Source organism: Marmota monax, unplaced genomic scaffold (genome assembly GCF_021218885.2).
Source record: "Marmota monax isolate L192 unplaced genomic scaffold, Marmota_monax_Labrador192_F-V1.1 WCK01_AAM20220418_F8-fsc00036, whole genome shotgun sequence".
NCBI classification, from domain to species: Eukaryota; Metazoa; Chordata; class Mammalia; order Rodentia; family Sciuridae; genus Marmota; species Marmota monax.
In genome coordinates, this window is record NW_026694491.1 from 10,110,986 (window position 1) to 10,128,533 (window position 17,548).

At 37.0% G+C, this 17,548-nt stretch overlaps 1 protein-coding gene and 1 pseudogene across 3 annotated transcripts in view; one reads left to right on the forward strand and one right to left on the reverse strand.

The window, feature by feature from the left end:
• Positions 1-17,548, forward strand: part of Poc1b (POC1 centriolar protein B) — an 85,457-nt gene that overhangs the window by 26,394 nt on the left and 41,515 nt on the right. For all 3 annotated transcript variants that reach the window (XM_046419245.1, XM_046419246.2, XM_046419244.2), the window contains exons 5-7: positions 14,702-14,809; positions 15,211-15,326; positions 16,900-17,033. In XM_046419245.1, the coding sequence (XP_046275201.1) occupies positions 14,702-14,809; positions 15,211-15,326; positions 16,900-17,033 (358 nt within the window). The remainder of the gene's footprint in view (positions 1-14,701; positions 14,810-15,210; positions 15,327-16,899; positions 17,034-17,548) is intronic.
• LOC124075711 (nocturnin-like) lies at positions 7,166-8,345 on the reverse strand (annotated as a pseudogene).

Genomic DNA, 17,548 nt, shown 5'->3' on the forward strand with positions numbered 1-17,548 from the left:
AGACCAATAGTAAACAAAGCACTCAAAATCACTTGCTCTCTGGGGCTGGGGATTTGGCTCAAGCGGTAGCACACTCACCTGGCATGCGTGTGGCCTGGGTTCGATCCTCAGCACCACATACAAACAAAGATGTAAAGATGTTGTGTCCGCCGAAAACTTAAAAATAAATATTAAAAATTCTCTCTCTCTCTCTCTCTCTCTCTCTCTCTCTCTTTAAGAAAAAAAATCACTTGCTCTCATGGAACTTCATTCTAGACAGACAATTAAAACATTAGGACAATAGATACTGTATGTCAGATGGTGGTAAATAATATAGAGGGAAACAGAGCTGGGATGGAAGTGGGTGTGAAGTTTTAAATAGGTGTTCAGTGGTGGCCTCACAAAGCTAGGGGAAGGGAGGGGATGAAGCCTGAAGAATTTTGTGAAAGGAAGGGGGAACCTGGTGTTTGTTGGAGGAACATCAAGGAGCTGGGAGCATGGAACTGGAGTAGGAAAGCCCTGCACAAGGACAGCTCTGACATGTACCTTAGTGAGAAGAGATGCCACTGTAGCATATTCCTTTCTCAGACTTCTACTTTCATGGGATGGGATCATCCTGACTGCTTCGTGGATAACAGACTGTCAAAAGAAGAGAGATGTTTTTAGGGAACTGTTGCAGTCCAAGTCCCTACCTGAATCCTTGCGGGGATAGTGGAGATTATGAGAAGTGGCTGGTTTGTAAATAGTTTGAAGTTACAACCAACAGTACTTGCTATGACATTAATGTGACAGAGGCAAGAAGGACTCCAGGATCTTTGGCAACAGTCTGATGGTAAACAAATGCTACTGTAGGCATTATTGTTAGCTGTCTGCTAATGGCCATGAAGCCCTTCCTGTGCATAAGGTACACTGCCAAAGTATTTCACACACCCATCTCATTTCCTTATCAGAACTTCCTGGGCAGGAAGGGCTCTTTTATTTACCCCACTTTGCAGATGAGGAAAGTGAGTTTCAAAGTTAAATTTTGTAATCATCTAGTTGAAAATAATAGAAACCCAGATAAATTCAGTTTCTCTTCCCAAGGTGGTTAATTAATTGGCTAATGTGTTTGATAATCTCAGAGTGGGGAAGGAAAGACTAGAACCAGGGACTTTGTCTCCTGTCTCTTGGCCTCTCCATATGGAGGCTTCATTCTGTCAATCACATCAGTACTGAGGCCACACCTAGCTCCAAATCCTCATAGCTTTGTAAGTAGAGAAGAAAAAGCCCATCCTCTGTGCTTCTGCTAGAAAAGGGCCCTGGTGACTGGGCTCAGGTGGCGTGTTGTGCCCATCCCTCCACCTGGCAGTGAGATGCTGAGGTTTCCTCAATTCATCTCCAATGCCTGACTGGGCCAGTTTCCTTGGCCAGAAGCAGTGTCGTACCCACTGTAAACTCTGGGTGTTGGGATAAAGGACAGTCTTCACAGAAGGGGTGCTTCACAGACATGGTCACTGGGAGTGTGGGGGGAGGAATTCACCCTTCACCCTCCCTGCTTGTGCCTGCTGTGTGAAATAGCATGCCAAGTGTCCCCAGGTAGGAAGCAGTAGAGTGGGAGTCCAAGTCCAGCTGGCTATCTGTTCTTACAGCCTATACTCTCCTCTGTTGTTTTGGTCTCAATGGGACATTGTTGCTCAGGAGGTGTTGATTATAACTTAGGATAATGAGCTGAGATAGAAAAGCATACTGTTAGTCAATAGATTTTTTTTTCCCTAAAGATCTCACCCACTTTTGGGCTCTGGCAATCTCAGTGTTATTTTTATATATAACGTATAGCGTGTGGTTAAGAACATGGATTCTGGACCTCAGTATATAAGTCAAAACCCAAGCCTACCACTTATCAGCCATGTGACCTTTGGGGAAGTCACCTAACTTCTTAGTGTCTCAGTTTTCTTCCCTCTAAATTAGGATGATGATAACAGTAACCTACCACATAGGTTGTTAAAATATTTAAATGAGTAAATATAGAGATAGCACCTAGAATAGTGCCTCCCACATGCTGGTCACTACACAACTCTTAGCCATCTCTCTCATCACTATCACTGGACATCTTCCTGAGTTTTTAAAGACATTATGTAACTTGAGTTGATCATGACTCAAGTGCCCAAGTGTCCCTCACCAGAGTTCTTGGCAATAAGGAAAAACATTGAATATTGACTTAACTAAGCAAACAGAATGTTTCATTTACACTCTAATAATAGGTGCTATTTATCAAGTATATTCCTTCCAGAAAGAATGAAGGTGGTTTAGTTTATGATAACTCTCAGATATATATATATATATATATATATATATATATATATATCAGTCATTGGAAGAAATGGGGAAATGAAGCAGCCTCCCTGGAGGAATGTACTTTGGTAAATAATTTGCTTAAATTTAATGATTAAGGATTTCATCTTTTTGACCACTTTATATATGTGCCCTACAGCATTCTTGAATTCTTTCTTATATGTTTATTATAATCTTTCTTCTTGACTCCTCTTATTGTAGTTAGGACAGGACAGTACAGATGAATGACTAGTTGGCCCAAGTGACCACTCAGGCCCCCAGACTATTTATTCATCTTCCTGTGAGAATTTAACCTTGATGAAATCATCCTAATCCAGGACTTTCTTCTAAAAATCTACAAGACTTAAAGTCCTTTTTTCAGACTGCATCCAGAGGTGAGAAAACTCAGCAGGAACTGAGTCTTGCTTAATAAATTTAGCAGACTCTGAAACAAACCAGATGCCAGTTTACTTATTTAATGATAGTGGTAACTGCAAGAGGGCCTAGAACTTTTGCATGCCTTAATTAGGGCCTTCTTACTTTGCCAACAGAGTCAGAATGTAATCAGAGGTTGTTTAATGAGGCCTGGAACTATAAAGCAAGAGGAGTTTGTTGAAAAAATCTTGATGGATATTTTCCTCATGTTCAAAAGTGAGATGGGCCCACCTTTCCCCCACACCTGCTAGGATGATGCATGACTGTTTCTGCTGGTCAGGTACAATCCAGTGGCCAGAAGGGAGACCTGCCCACTGACTCTGCCTCCTGCTATTGCTGGACACCTCCTTTCTGTGGATATAGTATCTTCCATGGATTCAGTATCACTGTCATGTGATCCTGGCCACTTAGCTAACCTCTCTAGGCCTTAGTCTGCTCCTTTATAAAATAGGTATGAGGAGGTACTTTCATCATGTACTCATTTTGAAGATTAAAGTTAATGAAGAGTCAATTAATGTTAACTATTAGCTGCTCTCATGTTTCCGTTCTTCCTGATAGAGATTTTGTAGTTCCTTGTAGGTGGTATTCAAGTCATTTCACACATTTGCACCTAGTTTTGGTAATTTGCTACTGTCAGTAGCTACTATCACCTGTTGAATGCACTTTATGTATTTGACTGCCAGAGGGTAACTTTATTAGTAAGTAGTTGGATCTGCAATTTCTGCTATTTAATTGGAGTTCATAGTCACTTAAATGTATGTAACTATGATTAGACATAAGTCTACCATCTTACTATTTTCTATTCCATTTGGTTTTTGTTTCTTTATCTTCCTTTTGTACTGAGTATTTCTTTGTATCCCATTTTATCTCCTCTACTGACTTTTTAGCTTTTTTCTTTGTCCTATTTTTGTGTTCAGTGGTAACCTCTAGAGGTTATAGTATGCTTTCTTATCACAGTCTACTCTTAAATTAATTTTGTGATATTTTATATATAATATTTCAAAAAATATATTCACCAGAAAACAAGTCTGCCAGCCCCTTGAGCTTGGATTTCCTGGCCTCCAGAGCTGTGAGAAATAAATTTACATTTTTCATAAGGCCTAGTGGTATTTTGTTATACAGCCCAAATGGACTAAGACTTTGTTCTATTTTCTTCCGCTTTGTATTATCTTTTTTTGTGAGGGCAACAGTCATGTTTACTGTAATGTATATGTATCTTTTTATTCTGCTGCTCTAAGATCTTTTGTTTTTAGCAATTTGACCATGATGGACCTAGGAATTATTTTCTTGCAGTTTATTGAACTATTTGGATCTAAAAATTGTTATTTTTCCATCATATTTGGAAATATTTTTGTATTTTATTCATATATTTTTCTTCCTTAATTTGTTACCACTTTTTGAGATTCCAAATTCGCATATTTGGACCATCCCATAGTTTATTGACACTTGTTCGTTTTTTCAAACTTTTTTTTTCCCTGTGCTTAGTTTGCATAGTTTCTTTCACCTCTCTTCAAGTTCACCAGTCCTTTCTTATGTAGTGTTCAGGCAGCTGTTAAGCTTATTCATTCATTTCTCTGGTGAGGTTCCCAATTTATTCATTCATGATGCCCATCTTTTCCCTTAAATTCTTGTACATATTTGCAAAAATTATTTTACATCCTCATCTGCTAATTCTAACATCTATGTAGTTTAGTTTCCAAGTGAAAATTTCCTTCTTTGTATGTCCTGTGATTTTTTTATTGTGTTCCCAAACATTGTTAAATGTTTGAGAATACATATTCTGCTGTCATTGTCTAAAAAGTATTGTTTTGTTATGATAAGGAACTAACTTTCTGTTGACCCAGCTAGATTCTGCTGAAACATTGAGCTTTTGTAGAAAGGATTTAGAGTAGCTTTTATTTGTGGGGTATAGTGCCATTGAACTTTCTAGGGTCTCAACTGAATGCCTCGTGGTCAGCAAACTGTGGATAGAACTTGAGCATCAGAGCTGAGATGTAGTTCTTCCATACAGCACTTGCCTAACATGAATGAGGCCTTGAGTGTGATCACCAGCACCGTGATAGAGAAAAGAATGAATGAATTTGGGAGTTTTGAATTCTGATTTCTGTTTCTCTGCCCAGTAAGACTGCTATTTTCTTGGGCTCTACTTCCATGTACCATAGTTTGGAAAGTACTCCCAAGGAAGAAATCTGGTATGAAATGATTTTATGGTCATTTCACACATTTCCTATCTTTCAAGATTCACAGCTCTAAATCTCTTTCCTAGTGCTTAAAAATAGTTGCTTCATGTATTTTGCCCAGTTGTATGATTGTTTATCATTGAGGAGCAAGTCTGATAACCATTACTCTCCCCACCATGGCCAGAACTGGAAGTTCTCTTAAAGGAAATTCTCTTAAAGGAATCTAAGGAGCTAATTTCAAGTTTACATGGATGTACTATATAAGCGTGTAAGAATAGCCATGAAAAATATTGACAAGAACAAAAATTTAAAAGAAACTTGTCCAACCAGCTCTTGAAACATACTATAAAATTATAGTAATTAAAATATGGTCATAATGGTATAGAATTAAAAAAAATAGGTCATGGAAAGCTCAGAAGCAGACTCATGTATATATGGGAACTTGTTTTAGATAAAGATGACATTTCTAATTAGTGGGAAAGTCTACAAACTATTTAATATGTTTGTTTTGTTTTGTTTTGTTTCAGTGCTGGGGATTGAACCTGAGCTTTGCACATGCTAGGCAAGCTCTCTACCACTGAGCTACATCCCCAACCCTTAATATGTAATGAAGATAACTAGATTTCTATTTGGAAAAATATAAAGTTGGGTGTTTATTTCATACCATGTATTTTACAAAATTGTATATGAATTAAACAAGCAAACATTAAAAATTGGCTAAGTGATACCACTCCCAGGGAATGTTCAGGGTATCTAAATGAATGTAGAAGATCAGCAGAGTCATTTCTTCATTTAGTATAAGGATTTTAAATGTGTGCCATGGGCTTACATAATTAAATTTCTGTGTCTGTTTGTGTGCCAGTACTTACCCTCCTCCTCCTCTTCCTCCTCCTCCTCCTCCTCTTCTTCTTCTAGCTTTAAAAGGCCATTTATTAATCTTAAATATTTACAATTCATACAATAAAATATTTACCAGTTTATTACTGATGGATTATGTTGTTTGGAAGAGGATTCACCTGTTACCTTTATCACTTTTATTTCTTATGGTTGAGAATTGCAGGTTATTTTTAACTTCTTACAGTCTTCTTTGTAGATGTTTTAAACCACAGTCATCTGGCCTTCTTAGAAAATTTCTATGACAGCCCAATTACAGGCTTTCTATAAAATTTTCCATCTCTGGCTGAGGGTGGTGATGCCTGTAATCCCAGCAGCTCAGGAGGCTGAGGCAACAAGTTTGAGGCTAGCCTGGGCAACTCAGCAAGACCCTGTCTCAAAACAAAAAAAAGAAAAAGGGCTAAGATGTAGCTCAGTGGTAAAGCACTCTAGCTCAATCCCCACTATCAAAAAAACAAAACAAAAAACAACCTTCACATCTTTGAAAAGAAGTTCCTTGCTTTGTTAGCCACTGCCACATAACAGCTCCTAAATAATTATTGTGAAAAGCACATTCCAACACAAGTGATGATGACATGAGTAACTTTCAAATGTATGCCAGTATTATCCCAATGGAAAAAGTACAATACATAGCAATGATTATAATAATGGAAAACTAACTAGAATTTCTTCAAGAAACATGATAATGGGAAACATGGAGGCAGAGTGAGGAGTATTTATGAAGAATTTCTCAGAGTTCTGATATGTAGACTTAAATAACAAAACCCCCTCCAGGCTGAACAGCTGCTTTGTACACATTGTTAGACAACCAGATGAAAACTTTTTAAAGCTTTAAGAAAATTACTATAAATTACTTTATAGCTTGTGTTTTGCATGGTTCAAAAATGTTCATAATGCTATAATTTAGTTTTACATGAAGATATAAGAATAATAAATATTGCCATGCATACCTTGGTGACATTTGAAAAACTCACAAATAACTTGAAATTCGATCTAGGGAAATTTTTCTACATACTTAATGTTAACTACGGAGGACTCAAGCAAGTCCACAGGTTTTTAAAGTGTCGGCAAACTGAAAAAGCTTCAAAATAAGCCCAGCTGAATGCCCTTAAATGGCAGATTGAAAAATGTAATGATAAGGGAGGGAGAATAATATAAGCTAAAACTGGAATGCAAACATCTTTTTCGCTACAGGTTTTCTTTGAAAAGGTTTGTGAACTAACAGGATCCTTTCCCAAGGGCATGTTGGAAATGCAGGAAGGGACATGACAGAACCTGGGAACCCTTCCTTAGGCAACTTCCTATATTTCAGTTTCCTGACACACCCCTGGGTAAGACTCCTGTGATTAAAAAGACTAGATCAGCTTTTAGAAAAGTCTGCCAGGTTCCTCATTAAAGCTGAAGTTATACACTTGAGAAAGGTGGTCTGAGGGGTAATTGAATGATGGAAGCCAGTTGGGTCACTGTTCTTCATTGAGAGCCGACTGCAGGCTCAGAGCATGTTCGGAATACCTTATGTACAGAGGCACTTAGCAGCTTGTAGGTGCCATTCAGATTGAGGATGGGAGAAGCAAAGTGTTTGTAGACCTTTTTGGTTGGCTCTGTGTTGAAGTCCCCATAAACTATCAGGGGAATCTTGGCACCTTGGGTGATGTTCTGCAGGTTATGGAGAAGGTCACAGCCCTGAGTGGATTGAAACCGCTCCCAGGCAGTGCATGCTTTACAGTAGGTGACAACAATGCAGAACTGTCCTCCTGATTTCCTTGCACTCTAGGGTCTGAGCAATGGTCACCTGATTGGTTTTTAGCATTGTGGCTGTCAGCCTGATTGGCACTGTTGACAAGTTTGAATCGGTTTTGGAGAAAAAATAAGGCACATCCATCTGGTCCATTGTTGTATTTGACATCTAGACAAGGTGACTAGGGCTTCACGAAAAAGGTACCTTGATAGCCCAGTCAACTGAGGAGCAGATGAAAGTGTCAAAATAGTGGTCTACCTCTTGTAGGCACAGTATATCGGGCTGGCAAGCAAGGATTTCCTCCAGTCTAAGATAGTTCCTCTCTTCCCACTTGAGAGCTTCAGCAGGGCATTGTACAAAGTTGTCCTTGCCTTCTCCAAGAGCTTGGGTGAGGATGTTCCATTGCATGACCCTAATGGGTGAGTGGTTATTGGGGCAATCTGTCCTCAGATCCACAAAGTCCCTCTGGAACTGGGAAGATAAGTACAGCCCTGCACTCCTAGCTCTTTAGGATCAATGGGCTCCAGATGTTCTGAGTCAGGTGACACCAAATACTCTAGGTGCTGAGAAGCAGTGCTGCTGTTCAGTGTCTTGGCGAGAGCACTGTAGAGTCTGCTTGTGTCTTTTCCCATGGGGCATGCTCTCTGGGAACACGACCTCTCAGCACCAAGGGTCTTGGGAGCGGGACAATCTCGGGCGGGGGAACCCCAGTACTTTCTATGAAGTTATTATACGTGGCTACAGAGACAGTAGCCATTAGTGCCAGAAGAAATGAATAGTTGAGTTTTCTGGACTAACCATTGTTTATGACCATGTATCTTAATTTAAATTAATATTTAAAAATAGTTGTCCTACTGGGAAATATACTCGCACTTTTAAAATATATATTAGTGTTGGGCTGGGGATGTGGCTTAAGCGGTAACACGTTCACCTGGCATGCATGGGGCGCTGGGTTCAATTCTGAGCACCACATAAAATAAAATAAAGATGTTGTGTCCACCAAAAATTGAAAAATAAATATTAAAAACTTCTCTCTTTCTCTCTCTCTCCCTCTTTAAAAAAAAAAAAATATATATATATATATATATATATATATGTAGTTTAAAAAAATTTTTTTGAAATTTATTTGTAAAAATATCGGAGTTTTGTTGCAGTCATTCCTCAACTAGGAATTTATACTGAATAAGTCCTTTTTTGTATTGAAAGTTATTGTTGTCAGTGTAATTTCAGTGACAAGAAATTAGAAAGAACCAATTTGCCAAATTAAAAAACCAATTAAAGATATTTAGATTATTATGTAGCCATTAAAGTAGTGGTATATAGAAGTTATGGCATGAAAAAATGTTTACATGAGGAGCACAATTCAGAATTTATGATTATAGTATAAAAGACTATACATGAGCAAAAGATAAGGTTCTGATCATTCATAAAATATTAAGTGTGATTGGATTTGGGTGATGAGATTCTGAACTTTTAGCCTTTTTAATATTTACCAGTTTTTTTAAAAATGATTTTTCTTTAATGATGAAGACATTTATGATTTTAAATATATGTACAGGTACAAAAATTATCTTCTTTTAGTTGCATTAGAACTATTCTCAAAGTTTAAATTACTGTAGCCCTATATATTTTAAGTGGTGTATATTGTGATATACATGTTTCTTTATGATGTCCTTAGAGAAAAACAAGTAGAAATTAATGATGAGAGAACTTTTCCAACATTATTGCTTATCCTGCATTAATTTTAGGGGGAAGGAGATGGGCTTTTGATTTTCATTCGGTTGTATTACAAGTGAGCTTTTGACCTTCTGAATTACAAAGATTTTTTTTATTATGGTAAATATATATAGATGCTTCTCTGTTTTTGATGGAATTACATCCCAATAACCCAACATAAGCTGAAAACATTAAGATGAATATGTCTCTAATACATCTAACCTACTGCACACTCTAGCATCATAGCACAATATGTTGTAGATTGTCAGTTGTTCCCCTGGTCACTGCATCGATGCCTAGGAGCTGCAGTGAACTGCTGCTGCCCAGCATAGAGACAATTTGTACCTCATATTTCTAGCCTGGAAAGAGGTCAAAATTTGAAGAATCATTTCTACTGAATGCATGGCCTTCACACTATTGTATAGTTGAAAATCATAAATCCAGCCATCATAAGTCAAGGACCATCTATATAACCATTACCATTTACCATTTTAACCATTTTTATGCATACAGTTCTATGGCATTAAGTGTATTCACATTGTTGTATCCAACAAATTAAAAATATTTTAAACATTAGCTTTCATTGGCTATATATAATATTAAATTAGTCTCTATTCTTTTAAAATAATTTTTAATTCCCTAAATACTTACCAAGGAACTTTTCAGTGCCAGACACTGTGTTGGGATATAACTATGAATGAAGCAGGTATGGCCTCTCTCATCTTCTGTTGAGGGAAGCAAACAGAACACTCAGTGGCGAGTGTGATGTAAATGTGAATCTGGGCCACTGTGAGACCACATCCTGGAGAGCTAACCTATTTGGGGCAGGTGCTAGTACTGAGGAAGGCTTCTGAGGAAGTGACACTGAAGGATATATAAAATCCTATTGTATATTTTAAACTATGTAAAGAATGGGGAACAGGGTTTGAGACACTAGGGACAGCATGTGAGGACCTAAGAGAAGATGGCACAGTGCCAGGAAGAGTAGGGCAATGAAGATGAGACAAGAGGCCGGTCCAGGAGGACCTACTGCAAGTCATGGGAAGGATGTCACACTTTTGCTCAAGGCAGATATGAAACCATTGAAGGGTTTAAGCAGAAAAGTGACCCAGTTTTAGATTTAAAGATCATTTTTGTTGCTGTGGAGATCAGAAGACTGAAGGGCCACTTATGGTAAAAGGAGTCAAGACCTGATAATGGATTGGGATGTGGGGAATTGGAAGGAAAAGAAGAAACAAGCAGAACTCCTCCTAGGTTTCTGAATTGAGAAACCCATTCACTGAGAAAGAGAATGCTGAAGGAGCAGAGGGGTAGGAAGATTAGGACTGATTGGCTAGTTCAGTGTTGGAAGCACCTGCAGGATACCTGAGAGGAGATGCCCAGGGGTCACTTGTACTCATGGCTAGAGATCCCAAGAAAGAAGTCTTTGCACATAAACAGTAAATGACCCAACAACCTATTAGCATGTTTCATGGTACATTTGTTCTTTTTATATTATTTTCATTTGCTTTTTTGTCCCTTAGCTGTTGTAGGAATTAATCCTGTTAACTACATTCAACAGATGGTTTCTCTTCTAATACTGACCAACACTTACAAAAAAAAATCACTTTGTTGATTGCCTTGAATTTCACCTTCCATAAGTAAACACCAAATTCTGTTAAAGCAGACTTTGAGACTTCCAAATTTTTTAATGCATATATGAAAATTTTAGGTCTGAATACAATCCAAACTCCGTCATTATGCCTATATATTTGTGAGTTTCACAAGATTTCATAGTCGGCTGGTTGTAGTTCTAGCCCTAGAATTCAGGACTCTGCTTACTGGGCCATCTTATTTTACTACCTTTGACTGTTTCTCTTCCTATTGAAAATCTGTTGGCTTCGGAGTTCCTCATGCTCATGATTTGTTTCTTATGAGACATGGAACAGTAACTGCCTTGTTTCATCTTAGAATCCTGAAGCCTGGAAATATGTTTTCATAGAAAATTTATTTTAATGATAATAAATTTCCAAAGCAGAATTGGGACTGTAGCTCAGTGTTAAGAGCTCTTGTCTATGCACATAGGCAATATTTTATATGCTGTTTCAGGAACCTCATAGACTCCAAGTTAAAGAACTTGTGTTATATAATTTGGGCTACTCTCAAGGACATGTGAACCAGTTTTTCTAGAAAAAAGTACAAGATTGTCCTCATTCTCTTGAAGGATTACTTCAGTTGACTTCACAGGTGCCTTTCAGACAGTCCCTGTCTGCTGATCCATTAGTCACCATTGACTAATATCCATGTTGGTGACACACTCTCAGGAAGTTTTAAAGGCGTCTGGGTGGTACTGAATTGGATAGTCAGAAATCTGCTAATTCTTAATAGAAATTTTATATCTTAAATTTTATATCTTAACATTCTTGAAATTAGCAGCTCTATGAGAGGCCTGGTTTTTGTTGTTGCTGTTTTTTTATGCTAATCTATTTTTGATGTCTCAGATTAAAAATAAAAGGGAAAAGGAGATAGAAACCACCATTTTTACTTTTAACCCCTCCAAAGGTTAAGAAACAGATGCAGGAATTGTAGTATATAGAGAAGGGCAAAGGCCTTAACCCTGACACCCGCTGTGGGTGTATTATGTTGAACATGGAAACTCACTCCCTCTGGTACGGGTTTCTCTCAGCCTCCACCTCCACTCATCTCATTCTCATCTCTGTCTCTGGGTTGGATCAAACCCAGGAATGCTTTACCATTGAGCCACATCCCCAGCCCTTTTTTATTTTTTATTTTGAGACAGGGTCTTGCTAAGTTGCTCAGGGCCTTGCTAAGTTGCTGAGGCTGGCTTTGAATTCATTATCTTCCTGCCTCAGCCTCACAAACTGCTGGGATTACAAGGGTGCACCACCATGCCTGGCCCCCACTTATCTCTTTGTGTGTGGAAATTACTCCCAGACTTTGAACCCTTCTGCTCAGAATGATTTTTAGCTAATCAAGATCACCTGCTTTTCCTTATTCACAAGTTTCTTTAAAATTCTGTTTCTTCAGAGAAGCTTCTGTTGACAAATTACAACTTTTTTTGGTATTTTTGGTTTTTTTTGTGGGTTTTGTTTGTTTGTTTGTTTTCTTGTTTTTAAACTGGGGATTGATCCTAGTTCTGAACCACTTTCCCAAGTTCTTTTTATTTTTCATTCTGAGATAGGGTCTCTTTAAGTTGTTTAGGTCCTCGCTAAGTTGCTGAGGCTGGCTTTGAACTTGTGATCCTCCTGCCTCAGCCTCCTAAATTGCTGAGATTACAGGCATGCGCCACCATGCCTGGCTTGGTACATTTCTTGTATCACTATCTAAATTATATCTTTTATATGTCCTCCTACCTCCCTAGAATGAAAGCTTCATGTGAGCAGGGAGCTTATTAATCTTATTTACAACTGTATTTCTGTTATCCAGGGTCCTGCCCGCGCTGGCTACTGGCAGGTGCATAGTAAGTCTTTGAATGACTCAGTGAATGAATATCTCCCCCCTAAAACTCCTCAAGGACAGGAACCATGCTTGTTCTCCTTACAGCCTGTGGCAGCACACATGCACTTTTATTAAAGTATGGTTTGGGCCCTCTTAAGCTCACTGCCTTACCATATCCATCTACTTTAGAACAATCTGTGGTTTCCACAGAAGCCACCTGGAACTTTCAGTGTTCTAGATAATTTGGGCAGTTGAAAACACTTTTTTTTTTTTTTTTTGTCAGAGACTTTAGCAAATTAGTTCTGAAGTTGGGCTATGGAAACAGCCTGGTTCAAACCTGGTTCAAACTCTCCTTACTGACCACATGACTGGCAGTTCCCTAAACTTCATGTGCCAAGTTTATTCAAATGTAAATCAAGACAAGCAATAGCACCTTGTTTTATAGGATTATTTTGAAAATTAAATTAGTTGCTATAGGTAAAATATTAAGAACCATTCTAGAATGCCCATGTGCTCAATAAATGTGAGTAGGATAATAATGTGATGATAGAGGTAGGATATGCTCTGAAATTTCTGTACTTTGTTATTATATGATCATTCCATTTTATTAGACATTTTTCTTTATTGTTTTCTCAAAATGGCATCATTTAGAAATATTTTCATGATTCAACTATTCACATTGTCATTTTTTTAAAAAGAAGAAACAATTTGATTCCTGCATTAGTTATTTTTAGTTATCATGCTAAGTTTATTTTCATGTGGCTACTGAGTAGATTTTTCTTCCCCAGAGTTTCTATAAGTTTTCTCTAGTTAGTGCATTTCTGTAATATTATTCTCTATATTTATTTTATTTTTATTTTCTTATACTTTTTCTGGAGAAAAAGATTAATAAAATACTATCAGTTATAAAATCAGATGGATTTTATACAGCATGGAAGATTAACTTACAAGACTATTTTCATGAATTTTGAAAGATTATTTCACATAGACCTTAATTATATTTCTTTTTTTTCCTTCTTCTTACATGGTGAATCATAAATGCCAGATTCAAAGTTTCTCTCAGGAAGAATTATTTTTAGGTCAACCTTAAGAGTGGGATGGGGGTGTTGGTGCAAAAAGAAACTTCCAATTATGTTCCACACCCTTAATTAATGACTTACAATAATCTGGACTCTGGGTGTAGAAGGAAACTATAAAGGAAATTGAAATGTGATCAGCCTATGACTTAAATCTGTTTTTTGTTTTTGGTATTGCTGAATGTTAAAAGTAAACATACCTATTCATAGTTTCCTAATAGTCAAAAATTTCTTTCATTTTCTGTTTGGCCCTCTTTAAAAAAAAAAAAAAGGGTCTGAGAAGAACAGACAGCTGAAAAGCAGTAAGCAGTGGAGGAGGTGTCTGAGATCTTCCTCGTGTTTGCTAATAGAGCCTGTGGGGATAGGTTTGTCCATGAAGGAGCTTCTCTCCTGTCTACACGAGTTGTCCTACTTTCAGTCCACTGGAGCTCTCTGGCCACCCCACATCCTGGAAGTTATAGGCTTGAGGAGTTAGTTTCTTTTTTGGTTGATGTCACTTAATTTAATTCTCACCAATCCCTTTCTTACAAAAAGCTTTGCTAAAGATTGGTAGGATGAGTAGAAAAGGCTCTCTTGAGTCATATGGATAACAATGAAAAATGACAGAAAAAGAAGAAAGAAATACAGTACTTTAAAAATACAAGGTAGTTGGCTTGGAAGGTGTGCAGAGTTGAATAAAAAACTAAATACCATAAAACTAAATTATTTGAGTAAAAGAATAAAAAGAAAATTGGTTAGTCTACATAGCATATTTTGACCTTTCAAGGTTTGTTAATATTGTTCATCATATGATATTTGGTTAGAAAGATGCTGGTTGCAAAATATGACTTGGCCCATGGTGCTGTAAAAGTAGCCTGGTGTGCCATATGTACAGCGTGACTTGGTAACTGTTGGGAACTTTTTACAAACAGAATCTTATTTCCTCTGCTTTCTAGATTTTCACCTGATGGAAGATTAATTGTATCATGCAGTGAGGATAAAACTATTAAAATATGGGATACCACAAATAAGCAGTGTGTTAATAACCTCTCAGATTCTGTAGGGTAAGTCCCTTCCTTTGTACATGTTTGTATGGGTCAGTTTGCTAAGGAGACATGTCATTGTAGCATTTTTAAAAAGAAATGAGGATAGGGAAGGGAAGTATAGAAGCTCATTAGATTAGACAAAGGAGAATAAAGGGAAGGGAGGAGTAATGGGAATAGGAAAGATAATAGAATTAATTGGACATAACGTTCCTGTACTCATATGAATACACAACCAGTGAAACTCCACATTATGTTCAACCACAAGAATGGGATCAAAATTGTAACGGGTTGCACCCCATCATGTACGTATAATATGTCAAAATATGCCCTACTTCATGTATATCTAAAAACAACAAATAAAAAAAAGAAATAAGAGTAAAGAAATCAAAATATTGGTCCATCTTAATCTTTCCTCTTAGATTTGCAAATTTCGTGGACTTTAATCCTAATGGTACATGCATAGCTTCAGCAGGTTCTGATCATAGTGTAAGGATCTGGGATATCAGAGTGAACAAGTTACTCCAGCATTATCAAGGTAAGTCAGCTAACAAAAGCATCAGGTTCTGAATGCTGCACTGGGAAGCACCCATTCCCCTCTTTGGTGTAGTTTGGCTCTCTACATGGGGGTCAGGGGCTGCCTTTGAATTGGCCATGAACTGTGTAGTAGCTCCCATCAATAGTAGAAGCAAGAGGGAAGAGGAAGGTAAAGAGATTTTAAAAAACAATGTTAGGGCTATTTAAAAAGAAGAAGTTACTGTTTGGTTTTCAAACTCTAGTTAGCTACTTTGTGTGAGAAGTCAGGTTTAGAAATTGACATTGAATTCTGAATCTCAAAAGAGTTATATGAGTCCAACTAGATATCATAACTGGTAGAAAACGATTTCCTACTGTGCCTATGTATTGAAACTAAGAGAGAAGTGAGTTAGTTTTCTTGGCTTATATTAGAATTATATAAATCCACAATGTTATTGCACCTGAGTATAATAATAGCTATTGCTTACTCATTGTTCACTATGTAGCAGACTCTGTGCTAAGTCCTCACAGTATTCCTAATAGGTATCATATTTCCTCCATTTTTAAGGTAAGGAAATTGAGTCTTAAAGACAGTAACTTTCTTAAATAATTGCTAGAACTGTCTTAGATCTTTCTGCTGACAAAGTGCAAGGAAGAACCAAGTTTTGATCACTGCATTGTACTGCCTCCTATTTGAAGGATGGTATCTAGAAATGAATTCTCAGACTCGGTGGCAGGATTTTGCCTTTCACATATATCTCTACACTCTGTACCCTTAATCCCAACCCCCTAATTGGTTATTAAATTTAATTTGAGGCTAGGTTATATACCTTATATGAGCTGTTTGCAATTAACTCTTAATTATATAGGTGATATAGCCAAAGACTATACAGTTATGTGGTCAATAAGATTATCTTTATAACTCACTTCTCTTTTAGTTTCTTTTTTTTTTTTAATTTTTTATTGTTGGCTGTTCAAAATCTTTTAGTTTCAATACATAGGCACAGTAGGAAATCGTTTTCTACCAGTTATATATGATATCTAGTTGGACTCATATAACTCTTTTGAGATTCAGAATTCAATGTCAATTTCTATACCTGACTTCTCACACAAAGTTATTCTGTCTCATTAACTGGAAGCTAAATGTTGGGTATGGTCAAAATATTTATCTTAGGTATAAAAAATGTTGGTGTTATGGGAAAATGGCCTGTAATTGATTCTTGTTTTCAAACTAAAATTGCTATAAGGTAAAAAGGGCTTTCTTTTGCCTTGTAACATACACAGAATTATATATGTTATAGTCCATATGTATAATTATTATAAAGAAAAATAAATTGTATTGAAATGCAACTATGGGGCTGGGGATGTGACTCAAGCGGTAGCACGCTCTCCTGGCATGTGTGCGGCCCAGGTTCAATCCTCAGCACCACATACAAACAAACATGTTGTGTCCGCCGAAAACTAAAAAATAAATATTAAAAAATTTAAAAAAAGAAAAAAAAAAGAAATGCAACTATGAAGATATTAAAGATCATATGATATAATAAAAAAATAATTGTTCCCTTAATTTTTTGCTTTGATTTTCTACAAATTAGTTCACAGCTGTGGAGTTAATAGTATATCATTCCATCCTTCGGGTAACTATCTGATCACTGCCTCTTCAGATGGTACACTTAAGATTCTGGATCTCTTAGAAGGAAGACTCATATATACACTTCAAGGACATACGGTATTATTAAGATTTTTGCTTTTTAAATAATATGTATTTTAAAATCTTGATCCATTTTATTATATGCCTTTATTGTTTTTCTAGGTTGTAGCATACTTTGCCATTATTACCAAACCAAAAAAAAAAAAAATTTATTTCCAAGACTATGTTTTTTTTGCTCTAGAAATAACTCTTAGAAACACCATTTATTGTAATTCTTGTCAAAATCAATATCTTTCAATGACCATTAAGTAAATGGCACTGTCTTCATCAGTATGTAGCACACTGTGACAAGTTAAATGGTGGTGGGTAAGTTTATTTATTACTTCCGATCTTTCTATCATGTGGAGCCTGTTTCACTAGCTTTAATAGCCTCCCACACCCCTTGCTTCCTCTGATTGGTGAGTTCAGCAGGAGAACCCTGGTAAGGTAGCCTAGCACTTTCACTCTCCAGCCTTAGTAGTGAGCCTGACTTCACTGTTTTTCTGTGATACTTCTTAGGAGAGAGTTGTCCTTATCCAGTGTTGCCTGTGACT